The following is a 21,842-nucleotide window of genomic DNA, read 5'->3' on the forward strand; positions in this document are numbered from 1 at the left end:
CCTGGTGTCTGTTGGGTTCAGCGTTCAGTCAGTCAGTGTATTATTAACAGATGTTAGATTTAGAGAGAACTAGTGCTAAATCTTTTTGAATTTAAACCTGGAATTTCCCTCAAATTTTCTTAAAATCTCTTAATGACTTACATCCGCCTTCCTTCCAACCATGAGCAAAGCAATTTCTCAGTCAACGAAAAGGCTCGCTACAAACGTGAGGCATGAGGGAGAAAAGAACTGCCAGCACAGCATTATGAAGCAACATCCAGCACTACTTAACAGAAAATGTTCTGATCTGAATTGTTCGCTACAAAAACATTGACAAGCTGTTAGCAAGTTGTTGTTTGGTAAATGTGAAAGCGAGGCCCCGCTAGTAGATTTTCTCTGAAAACAGCTTGACAATTCCAGCTCATCAGAAACGAGGAAGGTTCCTCTGAGAGGTGCTTGAGGCAGTTTACTTCCCAGAGGGGCACAATCCAGTTCTCAGAGTTTTCTTTATTTTAGGGGAAAGTTTGTTTGAGGCTGAATTTTATTAGCCCTATTGGTTTCTAATGAAAGTTGAAGTGCATGAAGAGGAAACACCAAAAAAGCTATAAAAATAAAGCAAAGACTCACCGAGAGGCTGTCCAGCGATGATACGAGCATTCTCCCCTGCCACCGCCGCTCGAGCGTTCCTTTCATTCAAGTATTGTACGAAGGCATAGCCTTTATGAACCGAGCAACCCACTATCTTGCCGTATTTGGCAAAGATGACCTCTATGTCGGTCTTCTTGACGATGGCTGTGTTGAGATTACCGATGAAGACTCTGGAGTTGAGGGAACGTGGGTCATTCTTGTTGGTCACGTTGCTGGTCTGGGTTTTACCAGTCATTCTCCTCCAGTTGCCCTCCTGGGGTACGGACAGAAGAGGGATGGGGAAGGAGAGAACTTTAGAGGTTAGACTGGACAACTCCAGCTAATTCTGCTCCTGAGAAATATGCACCCAGATAAAAACACACTAAAACTGATAACTACGGGATTGTAACGGTGTTGAATGGTTATTTATTTCACTTTCACTTTCATTGTAACCCTTGAACATTTTATGAATTGTCAATCACAGGTATGTAAGAAAGATCAATGCTAGTATGACTAAAATGTCATTAAAATTTCTTACTTGAGGATGATAAAAATAAGAGTTTAGGTTCAGATAGGTTCAGAAAAACTCAACTTATCTTGATATCAGCTGAATTCTGAAAAACATTAATGCAGCACTCACAAACCAACAATAACCCTTTTCTTTTCTCTACAAAGTTTTCACAACAACATGTTAGGGTTAGGGTTAGACAGTTGGATTTTGGTAGTTTTAGATTGTAAAACAACCAAAAGAAAAGGAGAAAAGGCCATTTAGCTGCTAATATTAAAGCTTCAAACAGCTAATATTTCATTTGAAAAGATAAATGACCTGCATTTGTATACCGCTTTTCTGAGTCAGAGGACTTCAAAGCACATTACACTACTCATTCATCCATTCACATGCACGTTCGCGTGCTGATAAGCTAAAATGTAGCCGCAGCTTCCCTGGGACACACACACTTGTGCCGCCTGTCTCTACAACCACCAGCAGCAGGAAAGGTGGGTTAAGTGTCTTGCCCAAGGACACAGCAACAGACTGACTGGGGCTCGTACCGGCAACTCTCCGGCACCTAACTCATTTTGCCACCATCGCCCTGACGTAATGCAACATTTCGTCGTCGTCGTCTTCCTCCGCTTATCCGGGTCCGGGTCGCGGGGGCAGCATCCCAACTAGAGAGCTCCAGGCCGTCCTCTCCCCATCCTTGTCCACCAGCTCCTCCGGCAGGACCCCAAGGCGTTCCCGGACCAGATTGGAGATGTAACCTCTCCAACGTGACCTGGGTCGACCCGGGGGCCTTCTGCCGGCAGGACATGCCCGAAACACCTCCCCGGGGAGGCGTCCAGGAGGCATCCTGACCAGATGCCCAAACCACCTCAACTGGCTCCTTTCGATCCTTTTCGATATTTAGCTAAATAAAACCTTTACAGGTGTGGTTCACTTGTTTAATTAGTACATCTGCAGTGGTCTCTAGTAGGAATAAATGCCTTGTGAGTTGTATTTGGAGTACAAAAAAGCCCCAGTGTGCCTGTTTCAGATCTAGAAAATCGCCAGATCAGAGAGCTTCAGATGGCAGGATTTGGAGTCTAACTTCCTGATATCTAGACATCTCACCTCTGATTGGCTAAGAGCAATGCGACTCTACCACTGACTATGTTTACTTTGCAATGCTGGTTATTTATCTCCACAAATAACACAAGCCTGGAGGAGTTTTGCCGTTTGGTGGAGTTGGTAATGCTAACGGTTAGCTTCTACTAGTCGGAACGCTCTCTGCTATTTCCTGGACGCTAAACCAACAGCAGCCTTCCCCATCACAAGTCAAGCTGGGTGAGTCCAGGAATATTAGGTGACAGTGTGATGTCACACTCTCAGGCTTTTCAAATCCTAGCGTTTCGACGTCTATTTTCTATCAGCAGCTAATGCAGGAGATAGGTGTAGAAGACTATTTTCATGCACATCCTGCATGAAAAACTCTGAGTGACACATTATAATCAGAAATAATTAATTAAATGATTTTTTCGGTAAATCACACCTTTAACTCAGGATAGTAGCAACAACATATATTTTCATGTCTTAAACTTAAAAAACTGAAGACATACATGTACGTAATAAAAACTAACCACTAATAAATATAAAAGCACAACCGTATAATAAGCGATTGATGTAGCAATAGGTTTTATTCCAAGCAGGTGTTTTCTTTTTGATAGCATTAGCTGAAATAGTTAACAAATCCGCTTTATTACCTGAAGCATATACATACAGTGATACACAGATTGTTGGCCAGTCAAATTAGCATGGTAGAAATGCTCCCACTGGATGGCTGAGGGGAACCCGTATTGTTGCATCACTTGTGCTTTGTGTTATATCCATGCAAATTCAGCTTCAGCTTTGGTTGGATTCTTATGCAATCTTTACTTCTGCTTTTATTGCTGAAAAGTGGCCATTCTAACAGTTTAGCTACAATTATATAAATATTTTTGGCATTGGTTTATCTTTGCTTTCCTGTTTTAAATGGAGAAAATGACTGTGTTGTTATAGCTGTGCAAATCCAGGGTTTCATTACAACTTAAGCAACCAAATGGATTAAATGGAGTGAATTAATTATTGTGAGATGTTGTGAAGAAAATAGTGAATTTTCAGTGTTTACCTGCTCTGAGTCTGTGTCCCTGACACTGGGTGATAACAACTACTCAGCTTTGAGATGAAGAGGCTGAATAATGGATCCAATCCTCAGTAAATAGGATTAGTTACCAAGGTAACGCTGATGTTGCTAGAATATCATGTGCAAACACACTCGTGCAACCACACATTTTATGTCTCTTCTTCCTTTATGCTGCATATTTTTTTCTTTTAGAAAACCACAGTTTGATTTCCACAACTCAAGCTGAGTTTTTGCTGTCTAATCTGTCAATCACACAATCTGCTTTTATTTTGAAAAGCTGTATTTACATAAGTTTGTTGAACAAATTATTTAGCATGCATTTGCTTTGAAATACAATGAGAACATGTAATCTGTTGGGAGGTTTCCTTTGAACAAGTGTTTGAGAGAAGAAGAAGAAGAAGAAGAAGAAGAAGAAGAAGAAGAAGAAGAAGAAGAAGAAGAAGAAGAAGAAGAAGAAGAAGAAGAAAGCAAAGTGGGTGTGTGGTTTACAGAGGAATTGCTCTTTACACTTGAGTGTGAGATTGTGCTAAATATTCTCCTGCTGACTGATAAAACAGCAGCAGAGACAAAGGTGACTTATTCAGTTGCAAAGCAAAGAATAAAGTGAATATTCAGTATTTTTCCTGACAGATAGGTTTTAGTTTTGTTTGATTTTCTAATCGATTAAAGAGATAATTTCATTTTTTTTTAACTTGTTATTGATGTTTGGTAAAAACAACCCCTTCAATAATGTACGGTAGGTGGTTGGTTTATTTTGAAAACTGGCCAAATTAACTGTAGTTCCTGTAAATTTCACAGCTGTTGGTAACTACTCAGACACTCATAATGTGTTAATCATCAGTTGGGTTGGTGCCAATGATTGACACTTTAGCAACAAAACTTTACTGCAAACAAGTTTCTTCTCTTTTTCTCATTGCAGTTTCGTTGCAGAGAGCACCGATTTGTTGCTAACCCCTCCCAAAGACATCTCTCTTGTCACCTTTTCTGACTCAAAAACTAAACAGAGAATTGTTTGTGCTGGCTGAGACCACCAGTCACTAAGCGATAACTCTTAGAGGATATTTTTTCTTGCAAACTTTTTGAACATATGAGGTGAGCTGAATGGTGGCACAGTTGAGAGTCAAATTACACCTTTCAGCAAACAACTCTTCTGCTGCTACCATTACTGCTGTTTAGCAGTAATTTTTATCAAATAAATATAAATATATATATATATATATATATATGTGTCCTTATCTGCTATAAGGCTGCATGGTGGCAAAGTTGGCACCAAGAAGGTTGCATGTTCAAATTCTGTGTGCAGCCTTTCTGCCTGGAGTTAGCATATTTTTCCCATACATACACACATTTCTCCCACAGATGTGTATCGGGTTAATTGGAGACTCCACAGTGGGCTCTTTTCAAATATTGCAACCTTAACCTTAACGGCATACACATGTCTCCGTTTCCTGCCTGACAAGAGCACTTTCAGGGCTATTTCAGGTGCCAATCGAGTGCCTGAACTGGGGTAGGTATCAACAATGGCTAAGTAGAGTTGCTTGGCAGGATTGTGAGAAACCCATGCCGATTGTAACTTATGTTGAAATGGCAGACGTCGCAAAACAAACAGGCATTTGTAGAATTAGAGGAATTTAAATGTCTGTTTCTAAACTCCCAATACCAAAACCAACCTTCATGGTCTTCCACAGGAAAGCCTTATTTCAGGTCACTGAACGTCACTTTTTACATCAAACTGCTCTGCTGGTCCCCAAATGGATGAAATTGCAACGCACTTTTACAGGATCAAACTTGTAATCGTATTAATATCTGTGGACACCTTTTGATGCTGATCAGTGATGTCAGTCATTGCCAAGGCAGTAAGGACATGCTGAGGTCTTACACAATGGCTGAGACGTCTAAGACATCATATTTTTTGTCACTTTCCTACCCTCACAGGAATTTCCTGGAACTAAAATGGAAACACAGATATGGAGTGAGTGGGAATGTTTGTTCTTCTCTGTGTGTCTGGAGACCTGTTCAGGTTGTCCCCCAACTCTCACCCTATGACTACTGGCATTATGAACCAGCTGTGTGACCCTACAACTGATCGCAAAAAATCTGAGAACAAATGTTCTGAGATTTGTTTGAAAAACTGTAATTCAGACTTTTTGTTCCCCTTTTAACATTGATAAACTATAATTTTACCCTCTGAATTCCCCCTACCATTAGCTTTCCAACGAGATCCAAGAAACAGAAGGTCTTTGGAGCAGGTGGATGAAGTAAAACAAAATACCTTCATGGTTAAAGTGCTGCTTCGATGTGTGAGTGTGTGTGTGTGTGTGTGGGGGGGGGGGGGGGGCGGGGGGATTCACTGCTGCACTCAGTCCATTAAGTGGCCTGGATGTTTATCAGCAGCTGACGTTGAAAACAAATGTGTTGCAGGCATGCAAGCACTCCCACCATCCAACAGCTGTTAGAACCAGCGGCCTGACACAAATCCCGTATTTATGTTCGTGAACAGGTCACAGGGAACATGACAAATCAGCAAAGAAGTGTTGGATTGCTCCTGTTGTCAAATAAATCAGCAGAGGGAACTGGTCACGAAGGTATTTTACGGGTCTTACTGGTATATTTCACCTTCTCTTCCATGTTGCTTACTTAGGAGGAAAACAGTCAATTATTCCATCACTGGGTCTGATATGACCTTGCATTTTAGCAAATTTACAAACATTATTAAGAGAGAAGCAATGGTGTGAAAAACTCTTTTCCTCCTTCCTGATTTCTTATTCTTTTGCATGTTTGTCACACAAAATTTTTCTGATCATTAAACACATTTAACCATTAGTCAAAGATAACACAAGTAAACACAAAATGCAGTTTTGAAATGATATTTTTTATTATTTAGGGAGAGAACAAAATCCAAACCTGCATTGCCCCGTGTGAAAAAGTAATTGCCCCCTTGTTAGAAAATAACCCAACTGTGGTGTTTCACACCTGAGTTCAATTTCTGTAGCCACACCCAAGCCTGATTACTGCCACACCTGTTTCAATCAAGAAATCACTTAAATATGAGCTGCCTGACACAGAGAAGTAGACCAAAAGCATCTCAAAAGCTAGACATCATGCCAAGCTCCAAAGAAATTCAAGAACAAATGAGAACAAAAGTAGTTGAGATCTATCAGTCTGGTAAAGGTTATAAAGCCATTTCCAAAGCTTTGGGACTCCAGCGAACCACAGTGAGAGCCATTATCCACAAATGGCAACAACATGGAACAGTGGTGAACCTTCTCAGGAGTGGGCGGACGACCAAAATTACCCCAAGAGCGCAGAGACAACTCATCCGAGAGGTCACAAAAGACCCCAGGACAACTTCTAAAGAACTGCAGGCCTCACTTGCCTCAATTAAGGTTGGTGTTAACAACTCCACCATAAGAAAGAGCATGACGTCGGCATCCGGGCCTAAGTGTTGCAGTGGTTTAAGTCCTTCCTGTCAGACAGGACTTTTACTGTAAATATGGAACAGTGTTGTTTGTCTCCCCAGCGAATCTTAGTTGTGGTGTCCCTCAAGGTTCAGTTTTGGGCCCGCTCCTGTTCTCACTGTATATGTTGCCCCTTGGTGCCATCTTTCGTAATCACAGCATCTCCTATCACTTCTTTGCGGACGATTTGCAGATATATGTTCCTCTACATTCTCGAAGGCCAGCGTTTGATAAATAATTGAATCGTCTAAAAGATGTAAAAAACTGGCTACAATTGAACCTTCTTACTTTAAATGACAAAAAGACTGAAATTATCGTCTTTGGGGACCCTGGGCTGTTGCATGGGGTAAACAGTGTATTTGGCCCTTTAGAATCCTTTTGCATATCTCAGGCAAGAAATCTGGGGTTTTTCATTGATGGCCATTTTAAACTTGACAAACAGATAAGTTCTGTGGTCCAGAGTGTGTTCTTTCATTTGCGTGTTCTTAGTAAAGTCAAGCCCTATTTACCAATTAAAGACTTTGAAAAGGTTATGCACTTGCTAATCATGTTGAGACTTGACTACTGCAACTCTCTATATTATGGACTGGAGCAGTCGTCACTTCACCACTTGCAGGTGGCTCAGAATGTGGCAGCTCGCTTGCTGACAGGTAGGAGGCACAGGGATCACATAACACCAGTCTTACAAGCTCTTCACTGGCTCCCGATCAATTACAGGAATCAATTTAAAATGCTACGGCTCTGTTTTAAGGCACTACACAATTTGGCCCCTCCTTATCTGTCGGAACTCATAAACACTCATGTCCCCAAAAGAAACCTCCGTTCATCCTCTCTACATCTTTTATCTGTTCCCCAGTCTAGGCTGAAGTCCAGAGGTGACAGAGCTTTTTCTGTGGCTGCTCCCAAGCTCTGGAACAGCCTTACCCTACAGATTAGGTCTGCTAACAGCCTTTCTGCTTTTAAGTCTCTTTTAAAAACCTACCTTTTTACCCTTGCTTTTAACTGATTTCATCGTTAATTTATTTTATCTAGGGTCTACTGGATTATTCTTAGTTTTTTATCATTTTATTTTTTACTGCTTGTACAGCACTTTGTTCAGTCTCTGATTGTTGGAAATGTGCTATATAAATAAACTTGACATTGATATTGACTGGGCAAAAATGGCCTGCATGGCAAATTTCCAAGACGCAAACCACTGTTAAGCAAAAAGAACATTAGAGCTCATCTGAATTTTGCTAAGAAACGTCTCAATGATTGCCAAGACTTTTGGGAAAAGACCTTGTGGACTGATGAGAAAGAAGATGAACTTTTTGGAAGGCAAATGTCCCGTTACATCTGGCATAGAAGTAACAGCATTTCAGACAAAGAACATCATACCAACAGTAAAATATGGTGGTGGTAGTGTGATGGTCTGGGGTTGTTTTGCTGCTTCAGGAACTGGAAGGCTTGCTGTGATAAATGGAACCATGAATTCTGTCCACCAAAACATCCTGAAGGAGAATGTCCGGCCAGCTGTTCATCAACTAAAGCTGAAGCGATCTTGGGTGCTGCTGCAGGACAATGACCCAAAACACACCAGCAAATCCACCTCTGAATGGCTGAAGAACAACAAAATGAAGACTTTAGAGTGGCCTAGTCAAAGTCCTGACCTGAATCCTATTGAGATGCTCTGGCATGACCTTAAAAAGGTGGTTCATGCTAGAAAACCCTCAAATAAAGCTGAATTACAACAATTCAGCAAAGATGAGTAGGCCAAAATTCCTCCAGAGCGCTGTAAAGACTCGTAGCAAGTTATCGCAAATGCTTGATTGCAGTTAATGCTGCTAAGGGAGGCCCAACCAGTTATTAGGTTCAGGGGACAATTACTTTTTTCACACAGGGCAATGTAGGTTTGGATTTTGTTCTCTCCCTAAATAATAAAAACCATCATTTCAAAACTGCATTTTGTGTTTACTTGTGTTATCTTTGACTAATGGTTAAATGTGTTTGATGATCAGAAACATTTTGTGTGACAAACATGCAAAATAATAAGAAATCAGGAAGGGGGCAAAGAGTTTTTCACACCACTGTAGACACGGTGAATTCATGCAAAAGGAATTACTTTAGAGGACTTGACATATGTTGTCTGAAAAGCTCAAATAGGAGCTTCAGTAAAAGAAGCTGCACCTTGCAGACTGCTTTCAGAGGGGAAAAAATGGGGATCTTACAGCTGAGAGTCACCCTCTCCGAAAATGATTACAGCTTTCACAGCCACGTTTTGTCAGTAAAGAGCAGAAGAGAGACGAGTCCTCATATTCCCTTTTATGTCCATGTCTTCATGTATGAAAAGCTGTCACAATCTGCATCTTTACAGGGTGAGCTATGTTGCAGTTCTAGCAAGACAAAATCAAAGCTTGGCATATTTATGATTTTAGGTGGAATAAAATTGAATCACAAGCAAGACATGCAGAAGTTATATGTTTGATGGCATTGCTTTGATTTCTGTTGCTGCAGGTTCACCTGCCTGCAAACTACCCCATGATCTTCTGGGCACTCCTTTGGATCCTGGACTGATAAACTCCAGGGCTGTGTCCAAAATTAGGGACTTCCTCTACACGGCCTACATCGACGTGTTCTTCTCCAATTGTGAGGACTGGAGGTGAGCGGCTGTGAAATTAGATGGTTTAACCTTCAGATTTATTCCTCAGCAAACGCCCGGCCAACAGAAGCTAACAGCAGCCGTTTTCACAAAACAATGCCATCAATTTGCTGCAATGCTGAAGCTGCATCTGAGAGCCTTAGGTCATTTATAAGTGGTCAGACCATGGCAGTAATGTGGCGCACATGTGGTTTTTTTCCACAAAAGATTATGCAATGATATTGGGGCAGTCTCTCTGCTGCCGTGGACTTCCAGGAGTGCTGCATTGCTCCAGATTATCATTGCAGCTGATTCTGTTTACAAAGCGAAACTTACGGCCGTTTTTACTTCATTTTCAAAATAGTTGCCGGCCGGAGCTCGACAGTAACTCCCCACGAGATCATGAAACTTCCCTCTGTTGCACCAAGGCGCAATCACAATTAATGAGACAGACAGTTACCGCAGTATTACTACCAAGTGAAGTAGAATGAATGGCGCAGAATTCGGGCATCGCCAGGGTCAGTGTTGGTCAAGTTACTTCAAAACTGCAATGCATTATTTATTACTTGTTACCCTCATTTTAAAGTAATACATTACAATATTACTGATTTTAAAGTGTAAGACATTACACTACTTTTGCATTACTTTAAGTTACTTTCACCAAAACAACTTCAATATGAATCTGGTAATCTGACGGTCAGTGAGCTCATGACATATATGTGGAAAGTGATGTGGTGTCTGAGCTAGGATTGCTGTTAAAAACAGTCAGATATAATAACAGTGCTTTAAAATTATTGTTTATTAAATAAAAGCAGCAACAATCTGTACTCTCAGCACGCTGCCATCTTATAGGGCCATTTGAGCAGGGAGTGAGGTGGTGGGGGCTCTAAGCCTATATTTGCCTTGGTCCCCAAATGCCTTGATACGGCCCTGGACGTGGGACTGACTTCTGTGGTGATCTGATTCTATCACATGTATAAATATTAAATGCTTATATATTATTGCTTTTCACTGGTCAAAATGTCTATTGGGGATAAATCTACCTACTTTTTTTTTTTACAAGCACTCTGTTTTGTTTTCTTGATTTTATTAGAATAATTTCCTGCCCTTTCTCTCTCTAACTTTCCTGCATGCTGCATGTTTTCTCCGTCTTCCAGAAAAACTGTTTCCTAGATTTCCTACTTTCTAACTAATCAGCCAAAGGGATCTAACGAACGCAAAAAAAAAAAAAAAAAATTAAAAATAAAATAAAAATACATAACATGCGCTGTGCTCCAGCAGCAATGAGTTGAAATCACCGGGGCACAGATTATGATCTCAGCTGAAAAGTACATGAAGTACCAGAGAAGATGGGCTGATATAAACGATCGCAAACAAATTATTTTGTTTTAGTGGAGCGATTTTGTGAATATAGCAGCGGCCGCGCGCAGGACTTAGCTGGAGTATTTGAGCCATTACCCCTGCGTCCTCTCTGCTCATAGAATGCCCGCAAAGCTGAGTCCATAAATGACGTCATATATGTGGATACTGGATCATTTTTCAGGCTTCCCGCAATTTGAATTTTTGGGAAACCCACATGTTGATTCTGGGTGTAAAAATGCATTGTAATTACCGCGTTACTGACAATTGTACCGAGTAAATATTACCATTTTCTTTCCCTGTAATGCCTTACATTACCACAGTACAGCAAAAGCAATGCATTACAGTAATTAATTACTTTTGTGCCGCTTTACTCCCAACACTGGCCATGGTACGTTTACAAGACACACCATTGCAGTAATATTACATTGATTTGCCGTCACGGTGTGTCTTGTAAAAAAGGCCAGAGACTGAATTCTTCTACTAACTTATCCTCAAGGAGCTACAGCTGCCTTATGAAAATACAAGCGTATTTACGACGACTTTCTCATGATTCCTGAAAAACAATACAATAAAAAACTGACAATAGTCTAACAATACAACCACTCTAAGCTTTTGATTCTGGTACCTCCAAATCTTTATCTTCACTAATTTAAATCTGCCATAATTACAAATGTACCTATGCACCACGTATGTGCACCCCTTGATAGAACTCAATGACATTTATTGAACAACATTTGATGTGGTAGTATCTGAGAGTCTTTACTCCACATCTTTGCATGAAAAATATCCAATAAATGTGGATGCAACCTAGCTTGGCAAGCCATTTGAAAACATAGTGTGGCCACGAGCTGTTGAAACACAACAGAATCTACAGTTGTCTTTCAAACTGTCACCACATACAAATGGACAGAGCTAATCAGAGCGACAAAAAATATAACGTGTCCATGGCTACAGCATGCAGTCAGCTGGGTAGTCCACCATACACCATAGAAGAAGAAGATCACAAAGTAAACTTTCCAAATGAGTCAATTTTTCTAATTAGTTACACGTTTCCTGTAAGGAGACTTTGCAGTAATCCTCATACTAGGCAAGCACGTAGCGAAAGTGGAGAGGAAATCTCTCTTTTAACAGGAAGAAACCCCCACCAGAACCAGTAGTAGCAGCAATCCGCCATGACAGAGATGACAGAGCAGACACACACAGAAGGGAAAGCACATTTATTTGTTTACTTTTGTAAACAATCGCAATTTGGGACACCTGAATCAGAAAGGAGTATGACTCGTGGATTTTTAGACTCACGAAGATGACATTTTTAAAAACATCTCTAAATAACAAATACTTCGTCACAAGGACTTACCATGAGCAAAATGAGCCTCACAAACTCTAACTATCCATTGCTGAAGAAATCCAGACTTTCTTCTGAAAGTCCGGGTTGCTTGCAACCATCTCTTTCGTATTTTGCTGTCCTTTACAGAGAGAATTTGAAGAAAACGTATCAAGCCTCCAACGAGCCGTACGCTTGACCTCACAGCAAGAGTGGACCATGTACTTCACTAAATCTTCCTCCAAATGTGCAAAACAATCAAATTATGGTCAAAAAACGCCACTTCTTGCCACCCAATCTTGCGATGCAATGCGAGAAACATGAACATTGACGCCACTGAATATCCTCCTACTGTAGGTGTTAAACACAATGTTCACCAGCAGATGTAGCTATATCGGTTCAGTAAATGAAGCACTAAATGAAGCTTAAAGTGTCTGTATTTTCCCTGGTGATAAGGGGCAGTAGATACCTAAATCACTGCAAGCAAGCTGTATTTTTGTATTGAATTAAGACCTTAACAACGGATGTCCATTAGGGTCAAAAAGCCTTGGGGTGTTCAAACTTTAGCAAAATAACAAGCCGATCAGTCTCCCTTTCATCACTGGCAACAAGTGAAGAGGTGAATGTGTAAAACAACAACATTTAGGAATGAGGAAATCTTTGTAACGGTTTGTTACAAATCAGTAAATACATTTTGTCCTCATGGGCTCCCGTAGAAAGAAACATGCCATCTAATACGGTGTCGCCCTGAGACTTAGACCCGCTCCCATGTATTTTAGACCTGATTTTTATGATATGTTACAAAGCTGCCAATATTTTTGAACAACAGCATCATTTCATTCATTATCAACGACATTTTGATGGTTATTTCTGGATATTAATGGTAAAAACTACACCTTGTCTCTTTAAGTATTGAACCTTCTGTGAAGCAATTGGCTGAAAAAGCCTTGTTGCTTCATGAGATGTCATTTAGACATCACTTCCAACCTGCGGAGCAAAATCTTTTTTCTACTGCAATGGTTGATCTAGATTTCTAGGCTTGAAGTAAACACAGAATATAAATGGACCTTGATAAAACTAATCATTTTATGCAAATCCATAACTTTTAGCTTAGTTTAAAATGATCAGATTCATCAAACATAACTCGTCGGAGCTTAACATTTGTAAAACAGACTGAGGTGTACTTTCATATAGCAGTGGCTGAAAGTCATTCATAACACAAACATACGCCCAAGAGCTTAAAGGTCCTTCCATATTGTGTGAGGCCATGCATAATGTTCAAGATTGGATCAACCATACCTGATACAGAAGGAATGCTAAACCTTTATTTCTCCATAACTTCATGCATTGGGCCCCTGTAGAAAGACCCTTAAAAGGTTGTTGTTCAGTCACCTGCTTAGATGTTTTTCCATAGGAGAAAACTTATTGAATTGATTCCTTTTGTAATTTCCCACCCCTCCAACTCGGTACATTCTTTTTGCCTCAGCTGCTACACTCAGATTGTTGCCAAGGCAGCTTGACAGACTGCTGCTTACTGAATCAGAACACTGAAGGGTAACCCGATACACCTTTTCCTTTGCTGTTGCTGCCATGTTCTGCAGAGCTGAAATAATTGCCTCGTAGCTTCTGTCCATTAATATCTCGTCTGTGTGAGTGTCTCTGCAAGCAAAAGCAATGAGAACAACTGTGAAAAAGATCCCTTCTATGTGTGAATCGATGTCTCTATTCATACTATAGCATCTGAGTGCTGCAGCCGTTATTTGTGCACTTTGATTCAGTGTGGCTCAAACATCTCAGCCACACAAAGATAAACTGCAATCATAACATTTCACCAAATTTAACCCAAAAGAATAGTTAGTTAAATTAAATTTATCATGAGAGCTCACAAATGAGTTAACTGTCGATTGAGACGTTACATGTTTCAACTGGCCATTTTCTGAAAAATGGCTCTAGTCTCCAAAACGGTAAGACATAAAACTCATTTTCTACCCATTTTCAATCACTTGCTGCCCTTTGGCTTTATAAGTGAAAGTACACACTGCTGGGCTGCAATTAAATTTGAACATTTAAAATGCCTCACCAAAAAGGGACTATAAAAAGGAGGAACAGCTCTAATTCTTTTGCCAGCTGGAGGTGTTTTGATGTGCAGTAAATATGAAATAAACTGTACCCAATGGGAAACTCTTTATTCCTTTCACCAATCATTAGAAGGGTGCTTGTTTCTGAGCTGTGGTTCAATAGATTCTAACCACCTAATGTCTTGCAGTGGATAGACTCAGACAGACTGTACCGATGCCATGCAACCAATCAGAAACAAGGAAATACAATTTAACCCTCCCACTGTCTTCATGGGTGACCCCGCCAGGAAAGCTGACCATTGAGCAGGGTTGATGGTTTATCCCTTGAGGTCCACGTGGCAGGGGTGAGGTGGTGCTCACGTCATGATGGTTCTGACCCTTCTACTGTTCCTAATGTTGGCTATAACCCACCGTAAGTCCTCTTCACACAGGTGACACCTTACACTACACCCTCCCAACCTAAATATGGCCGAAAACATTCTTCGGTTGAAAGACGATCATGACTATACCAGACTCGTGTTTCCCACTAGACACATTCTTTATCACTCACCAAGCACCACTTTATATGTTTATGTTTATTCATTTAGCAGACACTTTTATCCAAAGCGACTTACAATTTATAACCTATAGGGCACGTTGTGATCTGTGGGGGAAACCGGAGTACCCGGAGGAAACCCACGCATGCATGGGGAGAACACGCAACTCCACGCAGAAAGGCTGCAGCCGAGTTTCGAACCTGCCACCTTCGTGCTGCGAGGCAACAGTGCTAACAACTGCGCCACCATGCAGCCCATAACATAAACATAAACACTTTATATGTAGCTTGTTTCCATTACAATCCTACCACACATACCATGATTGCATCATATCCTAGGCGCCAAAGTGGCACAATTCTTCCAGAAAAGACGTCAGGATGCAGCTACGTGCTGTAAATTTACTCTGCTATCGGAACGCAACCGTGAGATGAGATCTTGGCTGAGACATGAGTTCAGCATGGCCAGTCCTGCTTGACGTTCCCCATGGATGAGTCATGCCAGTGTGTGCTGGTCCCATGTTGTGGATATGCAGCACTACAAATTCCCTTTGGGATTTCAGTGTTTGCTCAAGATCCATTTTATGTCAATCTGTCGCAAGAAGTCCATCTATCCATTCCTTTCTTCACTTTATCCAAGACTGGGTCCAGCTAGTACTCTGTAGTACTCTTTAGTAGTCTAGTACAACTATCTACTCTGAGTTCCTCCCAGCTGGCATAGCTCCTCATTTTCTCTCTGATGGTGAGTCCAGCCTACATACATTGAAGGTTAATTTCAGCTACTTGGATCCATGATCTATTTTTTCAGTCAAGATTTATGTCTCACAACCGCTGTTTACTGGAATGAGTTGGAGCACAGAAGGACCAGTAAACTGAGAGCATTCAATTCCAAATTAACTAATTGGTCATAACAACAGACCACAGAAATACATCCAGCTCTGCAGGGAAGTCCCAAGCGCTCTGTCCACCACTTGATCAATCCTACCATTATTGATGAACAGCACACTTAAAGATAATTTACAGACTGCAAAGACCATTTAGAACTGACTGATGTTTCACGCAGTAAAGAGGGGTTGTCTTAGGCAGGGTGTACACCTTTAAGTTTTCACTCGTAACATTCAGCTCCATCTCAATCTGTGTGACTTCCTCTCAGAGCAAAGCTCACAAGTCTTTTCTCCCATTGTAACCTAAAAGACCCAAGAGCTGTTGTGTTGGTGTTTATGTCTGTTGTCGGCACACAGTGGTTTATGGTGGGTGGAGAAGGAAAACAAAAGAAAGGAAGTAAACAATGTTTTGGGATCGGTTTAATTTGATATGAACTCCCCAAGCATGCAGTCTTGACATTCCTTGTTATTGTGTGTGGAGAAAAGTGTAAAAAGTGTAAAAAAAAAAACAAAAACAAAACATGTGTTCATAATGAAAAAAAATTTTTGAGCCAGGTTGATGCATGCACTGTGTGGGAAGTTCGGGTAGTTTTGGGACGGAGAGCTGCTTCAACAATGCGATACCTTCATGATGGACAAGCAAATGTCAAACATGTTTGATATTCATGCAACCACACAACTGATGATCGGGAGCTGGTTGTGAAGTGTGAATCCCCTCTCCTAACTCTCTGTAAACTACATGATGCAAAAGCCAACCTCAAAGATCTCACACGAGAGAAAAACTGGCTCACAGCGGTCAAAAAATCCCAGTGTACACCCAGCTTTACGTGGAGGAATTTATTTGTTGGCAATTTCCCTGCAAGGTTTTTAATTTTCTAGCCTTAAAATTTTATAAAGTCCATACATTTATAAGCAAACAGATCTTAGCCATAAGATCCTAGAAACTTCCATTGAATTTAACTATGTGGCTTAGAATAGAGAGGCAGCAACTGTCCTTACAGACATGGTAGATATCCATCCATCCATCCGTCCATCTATCCATCCATGCATCCATCCCTCCAACCAACCAACCAACCTACCTGTTCATCATCCATCCATCCATCCATCCCACCTGTTCATCCATCCATCCATCCATCCCACCTGTTCATCCATCCATCCATCCCACCTGTTCATCCATCCATCCATCCATCCATCCGTCCATCCACTCATCCATCCACCCATCCAACCTACCTGTTCACCATCCATCCGTCCGTCCGTCTGCCCGTCCATCCATCCATCCATCCATCTGTCCGTCTGTCCGTCCATCCATCCATCCATCCCACCCGTTCATCCATCCATCCGACCATCCACCCATCCATCCATCCATGCATCCCACCTTTTCATCCATCCATCCATCCATCCATCCATCCATCCCACCTGTTAATCCATCCATCCATCCATCCATCCAGCCCACTTTTTCATCCATCCATCCATCCATCCATCCCACCTTTTCATCCATCCATCCATCCATCCATCCATCCATCCATCCCACCCGTTCATCCATCCATCCATCCATCCATCCATCCATCCCACCCGTTCATCCATCCATCCATCCATCCATCCATCCATCCATCCATCCCACCCACCATCCACCTATCCATCCATCCATCCATCCATCCATCCACCCATTCATCCACCCGTCTATCCATAAGATGCTTCGGACAAATACTTTATTACAGTCAACGATCAGGAATACTGATTTATTTGTTGTATTTGGAAGCATGTGAGCTGTAATGTTCTCCAACATTCAAAACAGCAGAAATTTAAAAGTCCTTCTATTTTCTAGAGGTCTGGTGTTTTCGTCCCTTTTAAAAAAACTGTTTTTAGTCCCATTTATTGGTGTTAGACGGTGTCAAGCACCACCAATATCCATGCGGTCCAACTGGTCTATCATATATTGTGATTGTGTTATTTAAGATATTTACATAGAAAACTAAAGTTGTACTTGCTAAATGCTCAGTAATATTTGTACGCTTAATAACTCTTTTTTACTTGAGTGCTTGTTGTCTTGGAAAAGGACCGTGCCATGTTGGCCTCATACATCTTTTCCAACTTCAATAGCACAGCCTTTTGCAGCAGGGCTTTTTTCCTTTTACCTGCGGCAAATCTCATTTCCCGACAAATAGTTGCTACATGCTTTGAAGCCACAGCCATTTTTATTCTCTCTGAACTCTGTTCTCAGAAAATTCATTGACTATTAGGGAGCCTGGAGCAATGACACAATTAGCTAACATGCAAATGGAGTCATTTCTCTGCTGGCTCTCATTTACCTGCACCTGGGAGCTGGGTGATAGTAGATGGGAGAAAGGTATTTTTGTTGCAGCATAACAAGCCTTGGCTGATAAGCGGAGCTCTGTTGTTTGTGACAGATGATGAACACTTCAAAAAGGAAAAGATGAAAAGCTATAAATATGCAGCTGCATTGTCCTGAAAGTAATCTGGTCAAGCACATTCAGTGGTGGAATCAGATTGGTTTTTAATCCAGTTTGATTGATCAGAAAATAATCAGGCAGCAAATCATGGATTGTTTTTCTCCCATAATGCAACATAGACACACTTTATATGTTTATACGTTTGTCTGGAAGATATCTTCCTAAAATGTACATTACACTATAACAATGTGTCTGCATGATCATTTTACACTAGTAAATATTAGCATTGGTGTACAGGTTTTATGATTTATTTAAGGTTGCATTGGAATTACACCTACTGCACACTGAAAGCAAAAGCAGAGTGGAAAGGTTTACTCGCTATAATCACAGAACTCAAGTGCACACCGGGAGAATCTCAGCAGCGAAGCAGCTTCTGTGCCATGCTCCTCACTCGACTCGCAACATAACAAAATCCCTCGAGACATCAAAGGTTACGGTTTGTTTACGCAATCTGCCAATAAACCAAAAAGAAGGAAATCACGTTTTATATCGCTGTTTGATGTCATATATGTTGTTGTTCCTCTTCACTGCCAGGCATAAAGATATGAAAAACCCACCGCTTTTCTCCTGGAACGATGTTGAGTAAATAAGCTATTAGGTCACACAAAAGCTTCATATATATGAAATTGCATGGCTGCAATAGCTTTATATTGAAAATTATTGGGGATTTTACACTAAAACTGTGTGTTTTCCTGTCTAGCCCTATACTAACTGCGGTAATTGACACATCAAAAACTAGAACCCGATCCTAGCCTTAGCAGCGCGGGGTGTCGCTTCTGGAACACGTCTGAAAATTGCCGGTTTGTTACACTACATAGACTGTAATGTATTCTATTTGAAGAGGTGCCGTTACGGTACGTTGGGGTTTACCCCAGTGAATGAGAGAGTAGACTCCCTCCGCCTACGTGTGGGGGGACAGGTTCTGACTGTGGTCTGTGCTTATGCAACCCCGGAACCCGCTGGTGAACACCGGCGGTTAGGGATGCTGTCAAGCTGAAGAAAGAGTCCTATCAGGTCTTTTTGGCCTGTGGGACTCCAGAGGCAGCTGATGGGTACCGGCAGTCCAAGCGGATCGTGGCTCGAGTGGTCTCGAAGACAAAAACTCAGGCATGGGAGAAGTTCAGTGAGACCATGGAGCAAGACTTCTGTACAGCTTCGAGGAGATTCTGGTCCACCATCCGGCACCTCAGGGGAGGAAAGCAGTGTGCTACCAACACTATCTATAGTGGGGACGGTGTGCTGCTGACCTCTACTCAGGATGTTGTGGATTGGTGGGCAGAATACTTCGAAGACCTCCTCAATCCCACCGACACGTCTTCCAGTGAGGAAGCAGAGTCTGGGGACTTTGGGTTGGCCTCTCAAATCTCTGGTGCTGAGGTCACTGAGGTGGTTAAAAAGCTCCTCTGTGGCAAGGCTCCAGGGGTGGATAAGATCCGCCTGGAGTTCCTTAAGGCTCTGGATGTTGTGGGGCTGTGTTGGCTAACGTGGCTCTGCAATATTGCGTGGACATCGGGGGCAGTCCCACTGGACTGGCAGACCAGGGTGGCGGGCCCCTTATTTAAAAAGGGGGACCGCAGGGTGTGTTCCAACTACAGGGGGATCACACTCTTGAGCCTTCCTGGTAAGGTCTATTCAGGGGTTCTGGAAAGGAGGGTCCGTCGGATTGTTGAACCTCAGATTCAGGAGGAGCAATGTGGTTTTCGTCCTGGCTGTGGAACACTGGACCAGCTCTATACCCTTAGGGAGTGATCAGTTACGGCTGACTTCTTTATTGTGCTTTCTGCTTCTTCTTTTGCTGCTATTGTGTGATTTTCGTGTCACTGCATAAGAGAAAAGCATAAAAAGGACTGGGACAACACAAGGATCATAAACATTGAACAACACAAATACAAAAGATGGATTAAAGAAGCAATCGAGATAAGGAGACGTGGATGTGGGACCATGAACAGGGACGACGGAGTGTACACGTTGGACCGCACATGGGACTGCCTCGTCGGAGAGGGGAGAGCGGGCAGTAGAGGGCGCAACGTCCTCTGCTGCCCGTGGATAAACGGAGAAGGAAGTGACGCCTGTTGAGAAGCAACATGTCTTCTTTAAACCAAAGAGTGTTCATTCAGGAATGTAATCTGTTATGTAACATGAATTTGTTTGTTACCCTCAGGAGGTGTCCTCTGCGGCAGCCATTTTGAAGCAGCTAAAGAGGAAGCCCGCCTCTAATGCTGCCTTTATATAGGAAATGCCTGAGTGGACTGATGTGATTGGCCGACCTGAATTGGAGGGGGGGTCGGAGAGTATATAGGTTGACTGCTGGGTGTGGCAAAGGGTCGTTTTTCCTCTCTGAAAGTGACAGAGACTGCTAAGAGAGTTGGATGGGTGGCCATTTTGAATAGTGCTGGGATTTTCTGATTTTGTTTTTTCGGACCAGAGGAAATAAAATTGGTTTTCCTTGTCTATCGACCAAGTCATCATGTTTCTTTTGTCCTCACTACACTTCACTGTGTAACACGCCCCACCATCAGTGTCAGCCTGAGGAAGCCTGCAGCCGCCGGCGAAACGTAGAGACAAAACAGGTAACAAAACCGTGTCTGTGTTTTAAAAAAAGAACAACAGCATGGAATTAGAACTAATACACAGCAAGAACACACCTAAGATGTTCAAAGATTAGACTGAAGACGCAACAGCAGCGCCATCTTCAAGAAGGGACAAAGTAGACTGTGCTTCACGATGCAGCAAGAGGCTGCATATCTTCTTTAAGTCTATTGTGGAGAGTGTATAATTTCTTGTGTCACCACGTGTTGGGGTAGCAGCATCAGCGCCAGGGCCCTAAAAAGGCTCAACAACCTGATACAAATTACCAGTTCTGTTATTGGGACTACTGTATAACCGCTAGAGATGATGGTGCAAAGGTGGATTCTTCATAAAAACAAAAACAAAAAAACAAACCAAAGAAAAAAACATTACGTACAACCCTGAGCATCCTCTTCATGTAATTATGCAACAACAGAACACGGTCAGTCGGAGGATTCTTCAGACCCGTCGTAATACAGACTACTACCGGAGGTCCTTCCTTCCCACAGCCCTCAGCATCAATAATACCTTATATAAAGTAATCAGATTATTAATGTTACTATTATATAATTGTTTTATTATTGCTTGAAGAATTTGAGTTAGAACAACATTTAATTTCCCTCAGGGATTATGAAATAATTTTTTAATTAGATTTAGAATTTGAATTGAATTTTTGTTGCATCATTTGGTATAGCATTGTATTGTGTTGTATTTCACCATATCACATCACATTGCATTGTATTCTACCATATCATATTGTGTTGTGTTGTATTCTACCATAGCATACAGCATTGTGTTGTATTTTAAATTGGCATATTGTTTTGTGTTGTATTCTACCATATCATATTGCATTGTATTGTTTGCTACCATATAATATTGTATTGTGTTTTATTCTACTATATCATACTGTGTTGTATTGTATTCTACCATAGAATATTGTGTTGTGCTATATTTTACCATATCCTATCACGTTGTATTGTATTATTCCATAGCATTTAGCATTGTATTGTATTCTACCATAACATAGTGTTGTGTTGTGTTGTGTTGTGTTGTATTTTACCATGACATATCACTTTATATTGTATTCTACCACATCACATCACATTGTATTGTATTCTACCATAGCATACAGTGTCATGTTGTATGTTATACTGTTTCCCATTGCATCGTATCATATAACTGATCACATTGCACAGTATTGTACTGTATTGTATTATGTTTAATCATACAGTATCATACCGTGTAGTTTTGTATTATACTGAATCGTACTATATTGTGTTGTATT

At 41.4% G+C, this 21,842-nt stretch overlaps 1 protein-coding gene across 3 annotated transcripts in view; it reads right to left on the minus strand.

Annotated features, from left to right (window-relative positions):
- Nucleotides 1–21,842, minus strand: part of LOC107382586 (RALY RNA binding protein like) — a 169,907-nt gene that overhangs the window by 86,952 nt on the left and 61,113 nt on the right. For all 3 annotated transcript variants that reach the window (XR_008566011.2, XM_054751402.2, XM_054751403.2), the window contains exon 2: nucleotides 607–880. Coding sequence is in view for 2 of the 3 variants with exons in the window: in XM_054751402.2 (XP_054607377.2) it covers nucleotides 607–862 (256 nt within the window). In the remaining variant the exon portion in view is untranslated. The remainder of the gene's footprint in view (nucleotides 1–606; nucleotides 881–21,842) is intronic.

This window comes from Nothobranchius furzeri, chromosome 7 (assembly GCF_043380555.1).
Source record: "Nothobranchius furzeri strain GRZ-AD chromosome 7, NfurGRZ-RIMD1, whole genome shotgun sequence".
Classification (NCBI taxonomy): domain Eukaryota; kingdom Metazoa; phylum Chordata; class Actinopteri; order Cyprinodontiformes; family Nothobranchiidae; genus Nothobranchius; species Nothobranchius furzeri.